This window comes from Heptranchias perlo, chromosome 4 (genome assembly GCF_035084215.1).
Source record: "Heptranchias perlo isolate sHepPer1 chromosome 4, sHepPer1.hap1, whole genome shotgun sequence".
Taxonomy (NCBI): Eukaryota; Metazoa; Chordata; class Chondrichthyes; order Hexanchiformes; family Hexanchidae; genus Heptranchias; species Heptranchias perlo.
The window spans coordinates 27,683,665-27,702,016 of record NC_090328.1 but is presented as its reverse complement, the minus strand read 5'-3'; the positions used below and the strand labels follow the sequence as shown (position 1 = coordinate 27,702,016).

Below are 18,352 nucleotides of genomic sequence, written 5' to 3'. Positions count from 1 at the left end.
AGCATCTTTGAAAGTAGATAAATCGCCAGGCCCTGATGAAATGTATCTCAGGCTGTTAAAAGAAGCAAGCGAGTAAATAGTGAAGGCTCTGACCATCATTTTCCGATCCTCCCTGGCTACAGGTGCAGTGCCGGAGGATTGGAGGACTGCTAACGTTGTATCATTGTTTAAAAAGGGAGAAAAGGATAGACCGAGTAATTACAGGCCAGTCAGTTTAACCTCGGTGGTGGGCAAATTATTGGAATCAATTCTGAGGGACACTATTAACCGTCATTTAGAAAAGCATGGATTAATCAAGGACAGTCAACATGGATTTATCAAGGGAAGGTTGTGTGTGACTAACTTGATTGAATTTTTTGAGGCGGTAACAAGGAGGGTTGATGAGAGTAGTGTGTTTGATGTAGTCTACATAGATTTTAGCAAGGCTTTTGACAAGGTCCCACATGGCAGACTGGTCAAAAATGTAAAAGCCCATGGGATCCAAGGGAAAGTGGCAACTTGGCTCAAAATTGGCTCAGTGGCAGGAAGCAAAGGGTAACGGTTGACGGGTCTTTTTGTGACTGGAAGGCTGTTTCCAGTTGGGTTCCACAGGGCTCAGTACTAGGTCCCTTGCTTTTTGTGGGGTATATTAATGATTTAGGCTTAAATGTAGGGCGCATGATTAAGAAATTTGCAGATGATACAAAAATTGTCAATGTGGTTGATAGTGAGAAGGAAAGCTGTAAACTGCAGGAAGATATCAATGGACTGGTCAGGTGGGCAAAAAAGTGGCAAATGGAATTCAATCCAGAGAAGTGTGAGGTAATGCACTTGGGGAGGTTAAACAAGGCAAGGGAATACACAATAAATGGGAGGATACTGAGAGGTGTAGAGGAAGTGAGGGACCTTGGAGTGCATATCCACAGATCCCTGAAGGTAGCAAGACGGTTCGATAAGGTGGTTAAGAAGGCATAAGGGATACTTTCCTTCATTAGCTGAGGCATAGAATATAAGATCAGGGAGGTTATGCTAGAATTGTCTCCACTAGTTAGGCCACAGCTTGAATACTGCATGCAGTTCTGGTCACCACATTACAGAAAAGATGTGATTGCACTAGAGAGGATACAGAGGAAATTTACGAGGATGTTGCCAGGACTGGAAAATTTTAGCTACGAGGAAAGATTGGATAGGCTGGGGTTGTTTTCTTTGGAACAGAGGAGACTGAGGGGTGATTTAATTGAGATGAATAACATTAAGAGGGGCCTAAATAAAGTGGACAGGAAGGACCTAGTTCCCTTAGCAGAGAGGTCAATAACCAGGGGGCATGGATTTAAAGTAATTGGTAGAAGGATTGGAGGAGCTGAGGAAAAGGTTTTTCACCCAGAGGGTGGTAGGGGTCTGGAACTCACTGCCTGAAAGGGTAGTAGAGGCAGAAACCCTCATCACATTTAAAAAGTACTTGGATATGCACTTGAAGTACCATAACCTACAAGGCTATGGACCAAGTGCTGGAAAGTGGGATTAGGTTGGATAGCTCTATTTCGACCGGCACAGGCACGATGGGCCAAATGACCTCCTTCTTTGCCGCAAATTTTCTAAGTTTCTATGATGTGTTAATGTGTAAATTCCAAATGTTTCTTTACCATTAGTGTTCTGTAAAAGGGTGGCTTATTGTGATATTACATTAGGACAGCTCACCTACACCTTTGACAAGTGGGCATTTGCTGTAAAAATGAACATCTGCAATTGTCAGTTTTTCATATATCTTCATCCATCTTATCTTATGCTACCTTTGGAATGACATTTGCAAACAGGCGGTCCAGTAGTTTTATGGAGTCCTTTCCTTTCACAGTGAATTTGCCAAAAGGTGTAAGATCAAACACTCCCACTTTTTCCATGACCTGTTTACATTCTCGGTTAACTGGCTCAAACCAGTTTGTGCGACGAAAACTAGGCCTGTGATGGATTAAGAAGTTTGTTAAATTAATGCCTTGTAATTGCAGTGCTGAAAAATCACGCTTTGCTTTGAATAATTATGGTATTCTCTTTGCTGTCCTCCTGTAGAAAGGCGCTCGGGTGTGTGAAACATGGATATCCTTTCAACTTCAATTGAAGAAGGAGAAGAACCAGAGAGGAGTTGAGGAGAATTTGTTTTACGCAGCGAGCTGTTATGATCTGAAACGCCTGAAAGGATGGTGGAAACAGATTCAATAATAACTTTCAAAAGTAACTTGAAAAGGAAAAATTTGCAAGACTATGGGGAAAGAGCAGGGGAGTGGGACTAATGGATAGCTCTTACAAAAAGCCGGCACAGGCACAATGGGCCGAATGGTCTCCTTCTGTGCTGTATGATTCTATACATAGGGTTCATTTTGGAAAACAGGTCACAGATTTTCCATTGATATAATACAATTATTGATCTGGACTCGCTCTCCTAGTTCTTCACTATATTGACGTTTTTCTGATTGGCAAGTTACTGAAGACAGCCTCTATCACTTAAGTATCAAAGACTAACAGCATTCTGCAAAAGGTCCAACCACAGCTAAGTCAAAGGTAAAGACCTAGCTTAACAATATCAGCCATTCCCTTAAGTGTGATGGTGCATAAACAGTAGCGCAGGAATCAGTAGCATCAGGTTTCTATGAGGGCAGTTTGCCTCTCATCTGTACCCAGAACTACTGGAGGAAATCTGGTTGTAAAGCCCTCTGGCATTTATTTGCATTGCAGCGCCCTCTTCAGGCACAGTCAGGTGCAGTCACCAGAAAATTTGGGTGCAGTGCTATTCAGGAGCAGATTGTGCGTTGTACCCATTTCTCAAGCATGATTAGGAAGCAGGGCTGAGGAAATCAGACCTATTTTTTTTCCCTTCACAAATAGATTTCCAAACAAAAGAATTTTGTGCTGGCATTCTTTGAGGTGAGGGGAAAAGGCTCAGGCTGGGCCCCAGGTGGACTCCATTTCAGCCACAGAAACAACCTCTACATCGGGTTCACCCTGGAGTTCAGACCTCTAGGGAGACCAGGTTTCAGGAAATTCCTTCCTTTGGCCCCACATCTCTGACATCAGGGGCCAAGTTTGAGGCAGATGGAAGTTTCGCTGGGCCGAAGCTCTTGCGCAAAATGGGAAGCAGCAGTCTTCTGGGTGGAGACCCAGTGTTTCCAGCTCCTGCCCGCATTTCCAAATTCACCCCATGATTTTTACAATGCTTAATAAATAGATTTTATTTACACTTTACACCTTAAGATGAAAATTGTAAATGTTTCTTATGAAAGCAATTCAATTTTAGCTTCTCATCAATTAAATATATTCCAGATAATTCAGTCGAAAATTGAATTATCCAATAATTTTACTTAAGCAATGTAAATAATACAGCAAAGGAAGGAGGTTGGTGTGAAAAAATTGCAATTGTCATATAATTTGAATTCAACGACTGAATTGAGAGTAGCCTATAGAATAATTTTCTTGGTGCTCACAATGGTTCAACGGTAAGGTTACCAGTTCTGAGCCATAAAGAGTGGGAAGATCCTAAGTTTGTACCCTTGTCTGTACTGTGTTAGCTGAACTCAGCCAGGGCAGCGATAAGGGGTACCACAATTGGTGGTAATGTTAGGTTAAGGGCAGGAATATCAGACAAGGTTCCTGCTCATGATTGCTATCCAGCAACTCCTGGTGGAAGTGTACCTTCGTGGACTGCTGGTGAGGACAGGGCCAGGCAGTACTGCCATGTCGAAAACCTGTTGTCACTCAATGTCAAAGTTAATACAATGGCCACTTGAGCAAAGTGGATGACTGCCACCCATGGAACTGTTCCCTAGTAAGGGAGTCAGTGCCTTCAGGGCAGGAGAGAAGAAAACTGCAGAGGAAAAATAAATCTCTTTCCTGATGAAGAAGGATTAAAGGACCATTTACCCACACACGCAGGAATCTTAAAAGGAGAATTTCAAAGCCAACTTGACATTCACCAATTAATCATTAAACAGATAACACGGCTCAGCAAATTTATCAACTGATGTTTTCAAGCTCCCCATGCCAGCTTTGTTTTCTGATTTAACAGAAATGTATAACTGTTAATTACAATCCCAACTATTTGACAAAGACCTGTCACAAAAATCAAAGCAGATTAACGTGCTAATTTTATTTTTCCTCAACAAAACTTTGTTTCTCCAAAATTGCACTTGACAACAATCTAGAAATGGCTGAGTACCAACTTCTAATCCTGACTCTAATCTCACTACAATTCTTCCTTAAGCAAATAGTTCCAAAAAATAAAACAAATCAATGATGAAAGTCAAAGAGAGCATGGTGGAGGCATTAACTCATAATGGACTGAAAATCATGGGCAGCATGCCTGCGATTTCCTGATATTCACTGCTGGCGAGTGAGCTGCCCCACCATTAGCACAAACTCATAAAATTATGCCGTTTTCAGCCTCATTCTTAAGGGTCACACTAAATATGGTAACCTTACTATATATTTACAACTGCTAGTAATTAGTGAATTTTTGCACAAAACAAAAAATTGAGCTCGGCAAACCTGGGTCAGGGAGGGGAAAATCAGCCATTGATCGCACTCCTGATCGTGGATATCGAGTGATTGAGTGATGTCAGGCTTGGCTGTGATACCCTCTCCATAACTATATAGACAGCCAACACTCACAGTGAAAGTTCATGAATATTGACCATTTGGGAGAGGCCCGGTGCCTATGTAACCGAATCGTAGCAATGAGTTAATGATTTCAGGAGAGAATGGGAAGAAAAGGGGAAAACTTGGGGAGGAAAAAAAAAGAAAAACTCTAATTTATATTTATATTATACCCCCCCCCACCCCACCGAAGACTCCATCTAGTTGCACTGGATAGGGATCAAGAGCAGGAACCTCGCCTGATTCCCTCGCTAACCCAGGGGCACTGAGACCAATTACAGCATCCCTTCTACTGTCCCAGCTGAGGTCAGCTAGATCATTACATGCCAGAGATCAAGTTGGAACTTTCTTGGTCTGCATGACTGAAATCCATAACTGAGCTATCTGCTTTTTTTTAAATTGGAACCAGACATGCCAACTTTTGCATTAGGAAAACCTGGGCTCACAGGGTAAAAGACTGTTACATGCCACAGAACATTCCAGAAACTGAAAGCAGAGAACATAAATGGGAGAACATCATGCCTGTGTAGTACATGTAATATTGTGTTGATGTTATATATACTGGTGGATCTAGTCCAAACGTTGTGTTCTGCCCGAGGTCAGGTCTGAACTCAAGTCTCACACATTGGAGATTCTTGAGCCACTTACTAGGGAAGAGTAGCTGAGGTGGTTTCCTGTTGCCTTCCTTGCAGTTTTTATCTTCGAATCACCTTCTCCTAAGTGGGCTGCATCCAAGGCTAAAGAGCCCCACCTACACTTTACGATGGGGGGAGGGGACCACTCACACCCATTGGATGCAGGTTTTCTTGTTGGACGTCAACCCAGTATTCAGGACAGCGCTCTGTTCTCTGTTCAGTGGTGCTGTCTGAAGTGGGGCCTGAACCCAACCCTTGTGACTAAGAATCGGGAACGCTACCACTAAGACAAAGGATCACTCCCCTGTGGATCTGATAAGCCAGAGCAAATGCTGTTTCACAATCATTTACCCTTACAGCAATGATACCTTCCACTCCCTGCTCAACAAAGTCTCTCTATTCCCCCATCCACAACAGAGCCTTTATCCATCTCCTTGTAAAACTGTCTTCCCTCCCTCAACAGGATCTGTTCCAGCAACGACAACAGGGAATTTCGCCCCCATTCTTGTCCCCTGTTTAACAGGATCTCTCTCATTTTGTCTCTTCCCTCCTTCTCAAATCCAAATAGGGTATCCTTCACTCTTTCACTGCTACCCAACATAGTGGGGGTGAAATTCAACTTCGGCAGGGGGGGGAGGGGGGTGCAAAACTAGCAGTAGCAGTAGCCTGTTATACTCCCCACCCGATCTGAAGTCAATGGAAAGGGAAATCGGGCAAGGTGCTTAACGGCTACCACCCGTTTTGCGTCCTCACTGAAGTTGAATTTCACCCCTAGTGTCCCTTTCTTCCCCCTCTAAAGAACATGTCTCTTCCTTTCCCTCCCCTCCCCAAAATATCTGTCTCCTTTCTCCCTATTCCGCAGACCGCAGTATGGCTGAAATAAAGTTGGGAGTTCTTTCAACAGAGACAGACTTCCCCATATCCATATATTGTTCGCCATATCATTGGACTTCTTCAGGCCAGACCCCAACATTTTAAATTTTGTTGGATTCAGCCCCACCATAGTCTCTCACCCCCTTCTAACTATGGATACTGTTACTGCAAAAAAAAGGTCTCTCTCTCTCTCTTCTTTACTTCTGTTTCTTTCTTTCTCTCTCCTCCTCTTCTGTTTCTCTCTCTGTCCTCCTCAGAAACCACAGTGCGTACATCCCTGTCTTGGGATATAGCTAACTCATCTGTAAACATACAAATGTAGAAATAATGAATTTATAACCCTGAATGATCAGTTAAAAAAATTGTGTTTAAACTTGGTTAAAAATTCATATTCATGGACTGTAGATACAAGAACAATGAACAAATAACCCTACAAAAATACCATATGAAGTGACATTGCCTTCCATGTAATTTGAACCTAAGTTACATGTAGGGAGAAAGGTTTACATTTTATCATTCCCCTTCTCTCTTGAGGATGTTGACTCCTTGATAGGATTCAGTTCCACAAGCGCTAGGTTCCTTACCCAAGTGGCCATTATTCACGTGAGCCGATTGTAAGTGTTGTCAGTTCATTCATCCTTACCCAAAGTCCACACGCCCGTGCACTTCACTGGATTGAGATCAGAGATGGAGAACCTGGCCAACATTTTCCCTTCCTCGTCCACTGGTACTGAGGCCAACTGTAGTGCCTCTTTTGTTGTTTGGCTGAGATCAGCTAGTTCAACACAGGTTGGGGATTGAATGTAGTCCCTCCCTGATCTAGATAGCTCAACCGCCCATTAAATAAACTGGCTGAGCCATGGGAGAGCCTATTGCTTGGTGTTTAATTACATGTATATTGTGAAGAAACTTACCAGGATTGCAGCAGTCTGATGATTTATGTTCCCACCTCCCTAATAATGAAGAACTGATCATGTTTTAGGTTGACCACAGCTCCAGCCTACCCCCTTAACCTTTTAGCAAACTTCCATTTCCATGACTCAGGTCTCAGTATAACCCTCTGAGGTCTGAATGTTATTTGCAAGTTTCAAATGCACTCTTTTGGTCACATTCTAGGCGGGATTATTCTCTACACCTAAACCGTTTTCCTGGCGGTTCTGGGGGAGGTAGGTGAACAAAATGGATTCGTTATTCCAGAACCCTACCCATTTTTGAGTCTGATATATTTTCTGCCAGGAGGACAGCGGAAGCACCCGTCCAAATGGGAGCAGGTGCTTTCAAATGATGTTTTAATGATGGAGTGATGTCATAGGTCACATATACCGTCATTATTGTCCTAGCAACACTGCAGCAGCGGCAGCATTTCCTACCTTCCACCCAGTGGCGAACTCCCAGGCACACTTCCAGGAGCCTGCTTAAAAAAATTTAAATAAAACTGACCCCATCAAATTCTCCAGGATCAGCGCCAGGACACTCAAGTGGGTGGCAGTCCTGCTCTATGCCACTTTCAACAGCATTGCTGCCAGGGAGGAAAATCCCACCCACCCTCTGCAGAAATTACTGCACATTTTTCTCCCTGTTTAGATAATAGAATTCCAGATATGAATAACACTTTTCAGTTCACTGTACTCTCAAAGATAAATGAATACATCTTTATATTTTAAATTAAATTGCTGTTGAAATTCTCCTTCAGTTTCCAGACGATGAGTTTTTCTTATAGGACCATAGTAATTTGTTTCTACTTCACATCTAAAAACAGGGCAAGAAATTATCGCTATAAACAGTATTATGTACACGGCCTATAAGCACAGTTCTCATTATATTCAAATGGTTCTAGAGTATGATATTAAAAATCTTCATATATCATCAGCAACATACTGTGCTGAGATGTTCAAACTGGGCTGAGCTTTGCCAGTATATGTCAGCTTCATCCAATACATTTGTTTCCATGTGAATAGTACACATGGAAAAAACAGATCCCGAGACAAATCACTGGTTCTCCAGCCACATGTATGGTTTATTTTTTCATTGACACTCAGTCATAATGTTCCCTCTTACCTATATCCAGTGTCGTCTCCAGGTTTGTAGAACCAATGTGGCTGCTCCCAGCCGGCATGGAACCCCATGGATGCCTGGGTTTTCAATGTTTCATAAATTCCACTTACTCTTTCTGTTGGCCTTCCTCCAAACCTCTCTTCTTTGGGATATCCAACTAAGCAAGGAAAAAAGAAATATGTCAGGTAATTTGCAAATACAACTACCATTAAACCCATTAATGACAATCACTGCTCTCTTTTTAAGTTCTGATGAAAGGTCATCGACTTGAAACGTTAACCCTACTTTCCTCTCTCTACAAATGCTGCCTGACCTGCTGAGTGTTTCCAGCATTTTCAGATTTCCAGCATCTGCAGTATTTTGCTTTTTTTTCTCCCTTTTTGGTGACCATGCCTGTTTTGTTTGCTGAATTATGCAACTCTCTCTCATTGATCTGTTCTTCAATATCTCCTCACGTCTTTTCCATCCTTGATCTCTACTCTTCAATGATTTACAATTTCACACCTACTTTTTTTCAGTACCTATTTTGATAGACAGGATTGTGCGATATATCAGGCAAGCAGCAATCACTGAGTTATGCAGACCTGCAGAAATTTAATCAAAAGGAAGTTTATTTTCAAAATCCAGTTGAAGACAAACAAGTGGGAAAGTAGGGAAAACAGCAATTACCTACTACCCCCGTCCCACTGTGTACACTATCTACATCTGTAATAATCCTAATAATTATTGGTGGTTCCTAACTAGCTCTAGTTGTTAGTGTTGTCAAAAAGAAAGAGTTGCATTTATATAATGTCTTCTCACATCTCTCAGAAATATCTCAAAATATGTCACATATAATGATTTACTTTGAAGTGCAGTGACTATTATTATGTAAGCAAACATGACAGTCATTTTGCACACAGCAAGATCCCACAAACAGTAATGTTATTAATGACCAGTTAATCTATTTTTGTTGGTGTTGGTTGAAGAAGAAACTTTGGCCAGGACAACAGGATAACTCTCTGGACTCTAAAATGCCATGGGTTTTTTTAACAGCTACCAGTACATCAAAAAGGTGGTACCTCTGATAATGCAGTACTTGAGTATCAGTCTAGATTATATGCTGACATCCTGGAGTACGATTTAAACCTAAAACCTTCTGCCTCAGAAGCAAGAGTGCTACTAACTGAGCTAAACTAAAATGTCAATTATTAATCAAAACATAGACAAAGGAAGCTTTTAAAGGTCATTTTATCTCATCATGTACTGCACATGAAAAACCTCCAAACACATAATTTTTAATAGAGAATTTTGATAATCATATCCAAACTGCCACCAGAGAAATTGAGCAAAGTAGTAACTTAGGTGGAGCGCAGCAGCTTATTCCTATTGAGAAACCAAGGTCAAGAGCAATAGTGCAAGGCAGCAGAAAAGTGTAGAGCCTTTAAATCGTGGTAGAAGTAAATATGAAGAGAATTAAGGAATGCTACAGGTTTGAGATCCTAGGCAAGAATAAGTTGGAGGTTTTTGATTTTAATACAATGATGATGTAGACAAAAGGTAGAGCATGTAGGAAGGCATATTTGGAGCCTAGAAGAAACAAGACAGGAAAGTTTAAAGCAGCATTGACAATAGTATAAACAAAATAAAGAAGGACTACCAGGTTATGACAGAAAAAGAGGAGAAGGTTAGAGGTGAGAAAGACTGCAAGCTTTTTCTTGTATCCTGTCCAGGAGTTCACGAGAGTTGCCAGAATAGGCGCACCAGATATGGGAACAACATTTTTGGAACGATCTGGGCTTCATAGAAAGTTAAGAGTTGTTGAGGGGGAAAGTATGGAATAGAACAGGAAACTAAGCTTCTTGAGACAGTTTCAACAATGGAAGAGATGTGGCATTCTAATTGAGCTTACAGAAGATAGTACGGCCAAGGATGTCAATAGATTAAATGTGGTTGTTGTTGCTTAGACACAAAGAAATGGAGTTTTTAAAGAATTGAAAGAAACAAGATTTTCATCGCCTCTTCAAAGGGCATGGAGGAGGCTGTGAAAACTAATAGCATAGCAATAGGCCTGTTAAATAAAATTAAACACTTCAAGCCTAATTGATTAGTCATGGTATCAGCTCTTCAGAAATGCTACTGATTTCAGGAGTATACATATAGAAAGCTTCTAATCAGTTTTAAATTATGTTACAGATCACCAAAGAAGTCTGTTAAAATCCTTAGATTGTCCTCACATGTGCACTTTTCATAGTAGTCACTGGATATGGATTAGAAGTGTCCTGTCCCCTCCAAGCTCAGGGAGCAGAGGCCAATGTATTGTATTATTGCCCACTCTAACAGGTTTAAGATCAGCTAACTCAGCATAGGTCAGGGAACAAACTTGGGGCCTTACTGTGTGTCACAGTTTCACAATGGCAGCAAATTTACCAGCTGAGCTATTGGCAGTGTCCCAAAGAAGTTTAAAAGGGAACTGATATTGCATTGGGGATTCAGTTCTTGGAACAGATTGTTCTAAAAACTCCATTCATATAGCTCTAGAGCACAAATGCACGACAGCAGGGTGGCAAATCTGCTCCAGGATGGAGCTTTCATGTTTTCATTGAAATTACGACATGTAACCAATAGCAGATACGGTAACGTAATCACAACATAATATATTCCTCTATATGTAAACACAGTAAAGTTTTACATTAGAACTACTGACATCTACAAAATCACCTTGGATGAAATTTGAATCAGAAATGGTCAAAGATAAACTTATTAATTAAATCATACCCAATCTTTTTCATACTTCTTACCAACGTTGTTGAACCCATATGACTCTCTTGCTTTATCTATTGTGAATTTGGTTGTCGTCCATTTCCCATAGCGATTGGGATCCAGTTCAATTAGGTCAAAATCAGGTTCCCCATCCATGATCCAGTCACTGAGATACTTTCCAATCCCACCAGCATGAATGATTCCATACCTGAAAATACACATATCTTTTCATTCAGATAAAAACAATTATAAAATTATGGTCAATTGTTCACTGGGATTTTTTTTAATAAAAGCTCCAGCCACTTTAAAATTTTTCCATTTGACGTCTTCCTGTGCATGTACCATTCCGTTGGAAGGATATGTTTGAGACTTGCTTTGAACAGTTCACCAATGCTGCCCTGTAATCAGCCACAATCAGTTATGCAAGAGCATCTTAGGGTGATTTTCCTCCAATTATTTCTCCTTGTGGGGAAGTGCCTGGCCTCCAGTTGGTGCCTCCTTACGTGGGGAATCATGGATGGGAATCTGTGCTCTACCCCGCTGTGGTAAAGCCAGGTGGACACTCATAAGTTTAAATGCTGTCCATTTAAGTCAGCAAACAGTGAAAGGTGGAAGGGATGCAATGAGGCGACATCAACCCAAGGCTCCCACTGGAGCTCATCCATCCCATCAGAGTCAATCTGTTCAGAGGCCAACCATTGGCCATCTTCTCCCCCTCCTAGCAAAACTTTAGTAAATGTTGGGAGGAATGCTTCCCAATGACAAAGTCAGTAGGTACTAGAGAAAAAACATATTACAACAGACGGACCAATAGACTATGGTTGGTCTCTATTAGGAGCGGATATAAGAACATTAAAAAGTCGAGCATGAGAAAAGATCATCCAGCCCATCAAATACATTCCAGTCAGAGTCCATGCATGGTTATTTTGTCACGGACTCTTCCCCAATTTTCTGCTAATTTTCTACTTAAGGAACCGTGGTCTCAAAATTGTTTGTGGACGAGAACCTGGCAATTATACCAGGACTGCATATGCTGGTGCCCTCAGCGCTGACCCTACTAGAGTATGTGGGAACAGAGCATTTAATTAGCATGGTCCCACTATGGGTGCATCTCGCAGGTTTGACAGTCACACAGGCCGGAGGTTCTGTTGCCTGCTGCTGTCTGGGGTTGGGTGCCAGGTTTCTCCCCCCATCCCCCGACAAATGATTTCCCTTGCCCTTTCTACTCCCTTACAAGAGGACCGATAGTAATTATTTTTTTTTAAATTATCTTTTCTTCTAGGGGTTCAAATTCCTTCCCTAGCCTGGACAACCCCCTCCCCCTACCCCGTGGTGCCCACTTGGTCCCTTCAGGAACTGGCACACCTCATCTTACTGGGTGTACTTTCACCGGATCTCATTAAGGCTAGGGAAGCAGGAACTCCGAGGGTAGTGGGTCTCTGCCCCTAGGTCCGTTCTCTCTGATGTGATGATCCATTTTGGGGCAGATGTTCATTCTGCTCCAGACAAGAGCCTCCAGAAACTACCAGTGAAGGCCAGGACCAGGCATATCTGGGTCCAGGCCTATCTTGCAGCATTATGCTGCGTAGTAATGGCAGGAGTGCATTGGAAGGCATACGCAATTTTGAGGCCAGTAAGTTTTTATCCCCTTCCTCCCCTGAAAAACAAACAAACATTGCCATTAATATCTTTATAACCCTCAATCCCCCTTCTCAATAGACATATCAACTTTTTATGCTGCTCATAAGAAGCTCCCAGTATCTGCTGCCCACAAAGTGAGGACTCAAAAGCACACTTCTCAGATGTCTAATGACCAACTTGCATGTATTCTCTTTGGGGAGAAGGTAAGCATAGTATCTCTGGGGTTCCAGGATCCAGCTGGTAATGGTAGATAGGAACAAGTCAAACATTGGTCATAGATTTAACATTTGAACCAGGCAGGTCCACAGTACTCCAAGGCACTGCTGATGATTAACTGGCCAGCTTGGCTTATTAATTGGAGCTGGTTGGGTAGACCTGTCACTGGGGACTTGGGATTCTTCCTATGTGGCATCATATAACCCTGCAAGACAATACCTGATTGATATGGTGGTCCTAGCCAGACAAATAGTGGGAAGTTAACTGGGGTTCTGTACCAGTAAGCTGTGCAGGTTTAGTTAGTTAAACAGCATCAGTATCCCTGGGCACATTTGAGGTCCCTAAATCTTGGCTGTTGCCAATTTGCACATCCCTCTGGATTTAGGTAAGGGAGGGGCTTGTGTCCCAATGGAGAGAGTGTGCACTCCACATCAAGACAAACAGAAACTCTAGCCATGTAGATTTCTCAGTAGCTTGGTTTGGAGAATCTTAAGCATGGTGATGGGTATCTGCGCATATCAGATATGTGGCTGATCACTAAAAAAAATCCTGATCCAGCTCCCTTTTAAAGGTGTCAAATGACCCTCAATCACCTGTCATTGCTGGAAGTCTGTTTCATATGTCCATTATCTTCTGGGGAAATAAGTTTATTTTAATATAACTTTGCTAATTTTGTACTTGTCTCATCCAGTCCTAAGGCCATTGTTCAAGTTAAATAACTTGCTTACTTCAACACTTTCCATACCTTTTATTATTTTGAAGACCTGTATCATGTCTCCTCTCAGCCTTCTCTAACAAAAATAAGTTTGCTCACTTGAGCCTTTCTTCATAACCTAGTCCTCCAAGGCCTGGAATCACTTAGATCACTTGTCTCAAACTCTTTCTAATCCTTTTTGAGATAGGTGACCAAAACCACATCCCACAATCCAGAACTGATCTCATTGTTGATCTGTGCAGTGTCAGTATAAATTATTCTGACTTATGATCCAGTGATATCCAGATTGAATTCAGTGTCCAATTTGCTTTATTGTTAATTTTTGTTCACACTTCTGATCTCAATTTAATTTGTTATTTTTTTGTTTAAAAATCGGTTTGAGTGGACCAAAACGGTCTTGCCCATTCATGGGGAGGTATTTAAATGATTCCCTGAGGGGCTTTGCTTATCTGACTCTAAATTTGACTAACCTATCTCAGAATAGGACCCTATTTGTGTTGGTTGACAAATTTTGTTATTTTAGTTAAAAATCAGTTTGTGTGGGACAACACAATTCCGAATTGTTTTTTATTGGTGTGGTCTCTTCAAGAGGGGGCACTTAAGTTTTCCTGACCTGTTTGCGGGGTGTTTCCAGCATTTTCTGGTGTTATGTGGCCATGCTTGTCTGGCGCTTCATTGAGATGGATCTATCTGCAAATAGGACCCTTTTTAGTTTAAACTCTTTCAAATTATCAGTTTAGGTGGAGCAACCCTTCCTTGAATTTTTAATGATGTTGCTCTTTTAAAGGATGTACGTATCCCAGAGAGAATAGGTTTGTCTGGCCCCACAATTCCATTGCCTACTTAAATAGGACCCTGTCATTTATTGATTTTAGCTACTTTCGTTAGTTTGTTTTGTCTAAAATGCATTTTGGGTGAGCCATAAAACAGTCCTTGAGTTTTTAGTAGGGCTGCTCCTTCAAGGGAAATCACTTGACGTATCCCCATGCAGTTGGGCTCACTTGGCCCAATCCCACAATTCAAACTGGTCTATCTTCAGATGGGATCCTTTTGTGTTGCCACTTTGGGTGGGTCATCCCTTTCCTGAATTTTTAATTGTGTATCCCCTGCAAGGGGAGGCACCCCATGATGTATCCCATAAGATTGGGATGCACTTGGGGTGGAGGATATTACACAGCGCAGCAACCTAAAACAGACTGCTGAGATGTTTCACAGACTCGTCCCCTGATGGACCATTTTGGGCAATGATTAATCCATATTGCACCTTTACGTGCCATGCAAGAGATTGCATCCTCTCTTCCATTGTTTGAGAAAGTTCCTTTTAAATTTTTGGTTAGATTTTCCACTGACCCCCTGATACAAATGCTGCTGGATCTGGTTAAGTACTATCCACAAGTCCAGGATGGCAAAAGATTGCCAGGTAGGCTTCCTCTGAAAGCCTGCCCAGATCGAGCTACAGATCATGCATTGGTGACTCTCGAACGTCAACTTGCGGGGGCCAATAATCCGACAATGGGCATCCAATGCAGTAAAATGCATTGGGTGCCCGCTCCCATATTATCGGCCGTGGAAACCTGAGCCCTGCAATGGCCCAAGGCACCTAGCAAGCCCCCATGTGGGTGACCAGCACGAAGGGTGCTGGGAGTCCACACACAAGGCTCATTAGGCCACCAAAAAATATTAAAATTAGGAGTCCACCCCATAATGCAACTGGAGCATCTGAACGGCACTCCAGCTGCACAATGCCCATTTCAAATGGTGTGCTGAAAGGGAAGATCCAATGAAGAAAATCTCTAACGCCCCTGCCTGGTATCACCCTGCACTACCGCCCCCCACCCGCCCCCCACTCCCCCACCTTTACCTCATGCCTCTTCCCTTCACGCCAGAAATTTCCCCGGTGAAGAATGAGCAGCCAGCAACCCTTCACTGCTTCTCACTATAATAAGTTTGCTAGCCATCTCACGGGAGTTCAGGAATCAAAAGTCCTCTTCCATGTGTGTTTTCAGCCAGAATAACGTATTTAAGATTCATGTCATTTGATGTACTCTTCACTTCAAACTCTCTAGGCTTGTGAAGTCGTTCTGCTGATAAATCAAGATAAATAGAGATTTGCTTGACAGTATGGTAGATATCTTTCTGTTCAAACTTCAAACTGCAAAGCTTCCTGGAGGCCTTATTCTACAAATAGGGGTGACTACAAGTCTCTGTTTGCATTCTCAGGGATATCAGGCATGCTAAGATTATCATGCCATTCTCAATTATCAAGAATGTCAATCTGTGCTTCAGGGATTTCTCACTTTTAGGCATAAGAGTGAACGTGTCTTTGACTTCAACCAACTGGAATCTGTTGCCACGTAACAATTCCTCCACTTCAGTTCCTCATTTTTTCAGCTTGGGTAACCACTTCTGTCGCTTTGTTTATAGACTCTTGGAATCCTGACATTGACAACATAAGATTCCTCTGAGATTCACGATTTCGGTGAGTATCTCATGCATGAAGCTTGTCCAAGGATGTATCAGAGCCAGTTTATCTCTGTTGTTTTGAATGTCTCATGGTTGATTTGCAGGCATGCTAAAATTGGCTGAGTCTTTTTATGTACTCAGGTTTGGACGGGAGACTCTGTCCATTGCAGAGGAGACCCGGGAGTTAAAATCATAGAACCATAGAAAAGATACAGCACAGAAGGGGGCCATTCAGCCCATCGTGTCCAAGCCGGCTCGAAGAACAACCAGGTGCCCATTCTAATCCCACCTTCCAGCACCCGGCCCTTAGCCCTGCAGCTTACAGCACTTTAGGTGCAGGTCCAGGTACTTTTTAAAAGAGTTGAGGGTCCTTGCCTCTACCACCAATTCGGGCAGCGAATTCCATACACCCACCACCCTCTGGGTAAAAAGGTTTTTCCTCATGTCCCCTCTAATCCTTCCGCCAATCAGCTTAAATCTATGTCCTCTAGTTCTTGAACTCTCCGCTAGGGGAAACAGGTACTTTTTTGTACAGGTACAAATCGCCCGGTATATTGGGAGGCCGGCACCATGGCGGGAGTCATCGAAGAGGTCAAGGTAAGTACTTGAACTAATTTTCCTAAGGATTCCTTTGGACCAGGAGAAGCAACAGGAGTCTTCGGGCATTCCCAGCCACGGCCTTGCCTTGCATAAAAAGTTGCCTTGCTGAAATATTCAAATGAGGCCCGGGAGTTATAATGGCCCAGGCCTCATGCTCAACTCTCGCCAGGGGTTTCCTTTCTAACAAGTCCTGCCTGCCCTAAAATTGGCCCCAAAATTCCCTGAAAGTACGAGGCCAGATAGATAAAATCATAAAAAAGATCAATAGTATTCTGGGTTCTATAAACAGGGTAATGGTGTACATAAGCAAAGCGCTCATGACAAATTTGGTTAGGCCAGAGTTAGGGTAGCGTGTGCAGGTTTGAGCACTCCATTATGGAAAGGACAGTAAAGTCATAGGCAGTACAGCACAGATATCGGGATGAGGAATTATAATCAGAAGAGACTTGAGATACAGGGACTGGAGCAGAGAAGGCTAAGAGGAAATTTAAAAGACGTTTTTATAATTATAAAGGATTTTGATGAGATGAACAGGGAAAGGCTATGGCCCCAAGATGGCCTCCCTGGGAAATCAGTCGAGGAGCTGCAAGTGAGGGAGGAGGAAACTAAAATGTGCGGGCATATTCAAAGGGAATGCAAATGTCGTAAATATATAATCCAATATATTTCCTGTCATATGCACCCCAGCAACAGCGGCTGCTCAGAAGCCTGTGTATTCCTGGTGTGCTATGTCACGCATGGGGACGGGGAATTTAAATTTTAGAGAATCAAGCCCTGTAAAATGTCATTTTTTTCCCCCAAAAATTCATACTGTCCTCTTCAATGGCTCCACAGGCAAGTGGCCCTACGACCCTGCGGATGGGCCCGAGGCCTGCTGCAGTCACTTCCCACACCTGCCCCGCCACCCCCGCCCGTGTGGGCTACTACTGGGGGATCCTGACCCAGGAAAATCTTCCAGGATCAAGGAAAGGCCATTGGGACAGGTTGAATTCCTGCCCTGTTAAAGATGGGCCAGAATTTCCCCATAACGGGAAAATCCCTGTCATTGTGTCTGCAGTCACAGAAGAATGAATGAAACAATTAATGATGTTGGTTGAAAAGGAACAGAAAAATGTACATACCCAAAGCCAATAGCCACCCAGTAGTTCCGGACGCCCTGGTGTGGTCCAGCCATAGGAAGAATGTCTGGTGTGTACGTGATAGGACCTGATATTATGTTAATTATATCTGCTTTTTTCAAAACTGGGACCATATCCATAGCACTTTCAACATTGTCCATGATTCTATCCAAATCTGATTCAAAAAGTTCCTTCCCAAATCCTGGAACAGATAATAATACAGAAACCCCTGAGCACATACACAGCGTCTGGATTATGATACAGTATATCTGATATGTGAATAGTACCAGAGGGAGGACTGAATGTTGCTGACAGTCCACATGCTCATGGAAAAACAAAATGTCTTCATGCAGATTATACACTCTCATACTGATGGGTCCCAGCAGAAATCAATCCTCGAAATTAGTTAAGAAGTACATAGGATAAGCACAATCATTTCTCAGCAGAGTTCAGTGGCAAGTTAAAAGAACAATAACTCTGTGTACCCTCACTGAAAATTAAAATGATCTTACTCGTTAAATCATGCAGGAACATCAGTATTCGTATGGACTATCTGTAGCAGGGCCATAGAAATAGATGTGAGCAGCCACGATTCAGAAAACAATAAAAATAATGAATTCCAGGGCTTTTTAAAAATGAAATATAAGAACATACATCTTCCATATCTGCAAATA

At 42.4% G+C, this 18,352-nt stretch overlaps 1 protein-coding gene across 2 annotated transcripts in view; it reads right to left on the bottom strand.

Annotated features, from left to right (window-relative positions):
- Nucleotides 1-18,352, bottom strand: part of dmgdh (dimethylglycine dehydrogenase) — a 106,791-nt gene that overhangs the window by 22,894 nt on the left and 65,545 nt on the right. For both annotated transcript variants that reach the window (XM_067982658.1, XM_067982659.1), the window contains exons 7-10: nucleotides 17,682-17,880; nucleotides 10,964-11,133; nucleotides 8,187-8,340; nucleotides 1,770-1,935 (exon numbers count right to left, since the gene is read on the bottom strand). In XM_067982658.1, coding sequence (XP_067838759.1) covers nucleotides 1,770-1,935; nucleotides 8,187-8,340; nucleotides 10,964-11,133; nucleotides 17,682-17,880 — 689 coding nt within the window. The remainder of the gene's footprint in view (nucleotides 1-1,769; nucleotides 1,936-8,186; nucleotides 8,341-10,963; nucleotides 11,134-17,681; nucleotides 17,881-18,352) is intronic.